A 5,166-nucleotide genomic window follows, 5' to 3' on the forward strand; every position below is an offset into this window, starting at 1 on the left:
TAGCTAACTATTAATTGGTTTTGTTTTCAGGTTGTCTATGTTCCGTTGGTTATGTACAATTCTGTGTTATTGATGATGCATGTGCATATTTTATTTGGGAACAGGAAACCCAGTTTCCCTGAATGACAAAGTTAGTTTGCCGAAGAATTCAAATGTTCAACCAAAAGAGGTACTACTATGAGATACTACAGACTGAGTTACTTTATATTACAATTTAAAAAATCAAAAAATTGTATTAAAAAAAAAAATTCAAAGAAATTCAAGCTGATCAATAGGCTAGCTAAACAAAAATATGTCTGCTCAAAAATGACTTCAACAAATATTTATTGGTTTTGCTGCGTTGGAACATTGAGAACCCAACTCTGCGGCTCTTGTAGCTGCTGCAGTGGAATATTAGGAGCATAAACTAAATTCTTTAGAATTTCTGGTGCTTGTTGCATTGCATGTAATTGATGCCTTGGAATATAAGGAGGATAAACCCAATTTTGCATAGTTTCTTGGTCTTGTTGCTGCTCCTTTAACTGCTGCATTGGAGCACTAGGAGCATGAACCATATTCTTCATAATTTCTGTTGTATGAATTTGCTGCACTGGAATATTAGGAGCTGGATGAAAACAACTTTGCAGAATTTGTTGTGCTTGTGGCTCCTGCATTGGAACATTTGGAGAATGAAGCTGATCACCCAAGGCAATGTCTTTTATTATGGTTATGTCATGGATGCTTGTTCTTTTTCTCTGCTCTTTTGGGAAACCTTGACGAATGAAATACTTTTGGGCATGGCTAGCAATTTGAGTTGCAGTTTTTGATTTAACAACATTCCTTGAAATGCTTTTCCAATCTCCCTTGCCATCTTTCTCTAGCCCAATCAGAAATAACCTGTCACATGAAACACAAAGGATGTTTAATTTGTAAGAGTTTCAGAAAATCTATCTTGAGTTTTATGTTTCAAAAAATAAGGCAAAACATAAAGCTACCATCTTAAAATGCATGTGAAAAATGAACTAATGGTTTTGAAGAATGGTAATGGACTAATGGTAATGGATTTGCATTTATATACAAGGTTAGATAAGATTGATTGAGTAGATACGAAAATATCGTCAATTTCAAAACTTGTTTGAACTTTTGTTACGCGTTATTGCATTTTTCATTGAAAATGTGTTATCCCTTAAAATCTAATTAATTCGGTTATTTCTGTTATCCCCCAAGGAGTTATAGTATAACATTCACCATGGTTACGTATCATGTGGTAATCTCCAAGAGGTTATGATGTTGTGGTCCACTTATCTTATCTTATTTTCTTCAATATGTGTTGGGCTTATATGGAGCAACCTATTCATTATTTCATTTGCTAGGGGGGCAACACGAAAAATGAGGAAGAAAAATATTCGAAATCAGATTTAATCATGATGGAATATGATGATGCTTCAAAGTTTTAACATCCATTCGAAAAATGAAATGTCGTTATACCAAAACTAATTTCCTAATTTTCATGTGCCTATTTCTGCTGTAAAATTGAATTTCATTTGTTTTTATGAACTTTGAATTAAAGGCCCAATCATCAAGAGCCCAAGATTCATAAATCTTTACCCTCTCCAAATCAATTCCAGATCACTTAGAGATAGTCCAACCAAGCACGAAAACTGCACCACAGCAGTATCTCGAATAAACACTAGGATTAGGATGTTAGTAATCAGGCCATAATAAGGTTACATGAAGACTTAAAACTATTAAGGGAATGATTTTTATATTATATTTTTTTAATATTTTTTTTAGTTTTTTATGCTTATTTAATTTGGAGAAGGATATATTTACCACCAAAAAAATTTATCACCTTTACAACTAACCTGATCACCGTTGATTTTCATCAATCTAACGGTTATAATTTATTGGAAATTATTGGGTCGCATTTATTAATTAATTATTAATTCTCAATAAATTATAACCTTATATTAACGAAAATCAATGGTGATTAGGTTAGTTGTAAATGTGAAAAACTTTTTTGATAGTAAATATATCCTACCCCATTTAATTTTATTAGAAAGTATAAAAATCTAATTCTTTATTCCTTGGCCACTGACTGATACTCTAATACAAAGTAACCATATCATGTTTTAAAATTCGTCTCGGTCATCAATTCAATTGAGGCACTAGGTTAATGGTTCAATTGAGTTTAACCAAATTTCAAGATAATATATAATAAATATTAAATTATGAACAACATGTCTAACAAATAAAAGTGGTACATTGATAAGCTTATCGATCTTTAAACAAGGGCATTCAAATTCAAATCTCGTTGCTTGCAAAATGTATATAGTTTACATAATTTAACATAAAATCGGTTCACCACTAGTTGAATTGCGGGTTATGACCAGTCCACCGGGTTGATACCGGTTCGACTATATGACCGATTTAATGCCTAGCTCGAACCAATGAGGGCACCGGGTCATTGAAATCCAGGTCGATCCGACCGGTCCAAGCCTTGTTTTAAAACGCTGATCTCACAGCTTAACCTATTAAGTAATGGACTTTTAATACTTTTTTATAATATATTTCTCTAACACACACACTCTCGTGCGGGAATATTTTGAACTTTGAAATGTGAATATTGCCCATTTTATATTTTTGAATGTATGATCATATCCTAATACATCCACATATTTAGTGAGGATCATTGAAGAAATACAATGCTGCTTCCTGGAATGAAACTCTTCAAGCTCCATCAATTGAGGCCAGTTTCTTGAGCTTATCAAGTGTTTTATAAATATCTAACAATAGGACAAATTTAGAAACCTTATTAATTTTTTTTTAACTTTATTAACAAACATTTTTCTTGCTTTGTGCATGATTATGGAAGACCTGCAACATACATGGGAAAGAATTCGTTTACAAATTTTTTTTTACAATTTTTTTTTGTAAATTACACTATGTACTCCCGGAAGTATATAGTGTAACCTAGTATACTTCCGGGAGTACACAGTATAGTTTGTAAACAAAAAGTTTATAAATATAATCTCCCGGTATACATGATTTGAAAAGCGAATACTCTGAAGAGTTGATGTGTCAACTCAGTGTTAGGATCGAAAGATTGGAAGCAAAGTTGATTAACAAACTTTATATTGCATCTCAAGCTTTATGCAAAAAAAATGTTTTGTTTAAAGAATTTAATGTTATACTATTTTAGATGAAATGATGTCGTTTTGATGTATAATTGATAATATTTTATATTTTTTTCCCATACAATTAGAAGAGATAGAAAATAAAGAAGAGAGAACGTATCATTTTGCATTGAGCTTACATTATATTGCTTTTTTCTTCTTCTTTTCTTTTTTGGCCTGACCTCTTCTAAAGGGGTAATTACTCTGTTTGTCATATAAATAGAGGCTATTTTAGGTGACGGATAGAAAATCATACCTTGTTTGTTAATAGAAGCCTGCTTGGATAGCATAGCATGCCCTTCTTAAAACCTTTTTGTTCCGAAACATAAGCCAAATACTAAGGGCCTGAAAAGTGGAGTGTTGGAGAACTGTGTACGAAAGATTGGTGATGCTAATTAATGTTCAGCCAGTGCCACCCATGAGTTATTATCATATGATATTAAAAGATATGGTTACAAGGATAACAGAGTGCTTGTTAAATCTTATTGATGTAACTTGCATTTAGTACATCAAATGAATCATGAGTTACTTTATATTACAATTTTAAAAAAATTCAAAGAAATACAAACTGAACCATGGTATGGTAAAATCAATAGGCTAGCTAAACAAAAATATGTCTGCTCAAAAATGACTTCTACAAACATTTATTGGTTTTGCTGCAATGGAACATTGAGAACCCAACTCTGCGACTCTTGTAGCTGTTTCATTTTTTTTCCTACAAATCTAAAGAAAAATCATTTTTAAAATTAGAAAAATAAAAATAATAAAACAAGAAGAGGTTCTTAGATATTGCATACCTATGTTCTTTTTCAGTCCAAGTCCACATTTTCTTCTTCTGAACCGGAGTAGTCTTCTCAGGCAAACTATCATTTGCTTCTACCATGACCGTCGCGGAGTCATATGAGTAACTGGGCAACTCAAACCGACCCGGTTCAACTCGGTACAAGTGGTGGAGCAATGCATGAAAGTGTTCCTTTATCTGATCCGGGGTCTTGCCTGGCACATAAGTTACAACCCTCTGCCACCGCATGTTATCTGGGAAGATTGCGATGGCTTCCTTAAAAGCCCGTTCCTGTGACCATGTCCACTGTGCGAACCGTCCATTCATATTTTGTTGATTCTGAGGTAATCGAACCATTCTTCTTCCTTTGTTGCTTTAAGAGTTGACAGACTTGGGTGACAAGTTTGTATTCCAAAACTTTGGGAATCCTAATTGGTTTGAAGAATGATAATGGTAATGTGTGTGCATTTAAATACAATGTTAGATAAGATATATATGATAGATTGATATCTATCATGAATTTCAAAATGTTTGAATTTTGAGTAACCGTTATTTCATTTTCAATGAAATATTTTATCCCTTCACACCAATTGATTTAAATATTTGTTATCTGAAATTAAAAAATAAAGATATAATCATTTAACTCTCAAAAAATCCAAACATCCGTGATTGTAGGAAATATGTGTGACAATCGTGAATGTTATATGTGCTTACTGCTTACCATGATACATCCAACCCAAACTGTACATCCTTAGCAGTTTGTATCATCTTTATTCTTTTAGATAAAATTTAATATCTGAGGACAATGTTGCTTCAGAATTTTAGTCATGTTTAGATGGTTGAATTTAATCATTAGCAACATGTTTTCATGTGTCAATTTCATTATAAATTATGAATCGTAAATAGAGTTTTCAGTTTGTCTGGAGCAGTGTGTTAAGGAGTTCAAGACACGTATTTAGAGCTTATATTCTTTATATGAGCTTGCCCAGACATTTCATCCTTCCAAAAAATTAGAGGTCGGATTTTGTGAAAAAATAAAGTAGCCTAACAACAGATTTTATTTATCTTTTTTTTATTACTGGATTAAATTTTAATATTTTATGTGAATAATTTGGACATATTTTCGTTAGTGGCATTAGTGAAAGATTTTATCTAGTAATAAAGGGAGCTGAAAAGGGAATATCCCACGCTATCATTATTCTGAAATAAATATATTTCATTATTATTTTT

At 32.1% G+C, this 5,166-nt stretch overlaps 1 protein-coding gene across 1 annotated transcript; it reads right to left on the bottom strand.

The window, feature by feature from the left end:
* Positions 1-323: 323 nt before the first annotated feature.
* LOC133301292 (transcription factor SRM1-like) lies at positions 324-4,185 on the bottom strand. Its single transcript, XM_061500917.1, has 2 exons — positions 3,953-4,185; positions 324-876 (listed from the first exon to the last, which is right to left on the bottom strand). The coding sequence occupies exons 1-2, from the start codon at positions 4,183-4,185 to the stop codon at positions 324-326; spliced, it is 786 nt and encodes a 261-aa protein (XP_061356901.1).
* Between the last annotated feature and the right edge of the window lie 981 nt (positions 4,186-5,166).

The sequence above is a fragment of the Gastrolobium bilobum genome, unplaced genomic scaffold (assembly GCF_033153095.1).
Source record: "Gastrolobium bilobum isolate Gb01-03AN ecotype WA unplaced genomic scaffold, APGP_CSIRO_Gbil_v1 utg14858, whole genome shotgun sequence".
NCBI lineage: Eukaryota > Viridiplantae > Streptophyta > Magnoliopsida > Fabales > Fabaceae > Gastrolobium > Gastrolobium bilobum.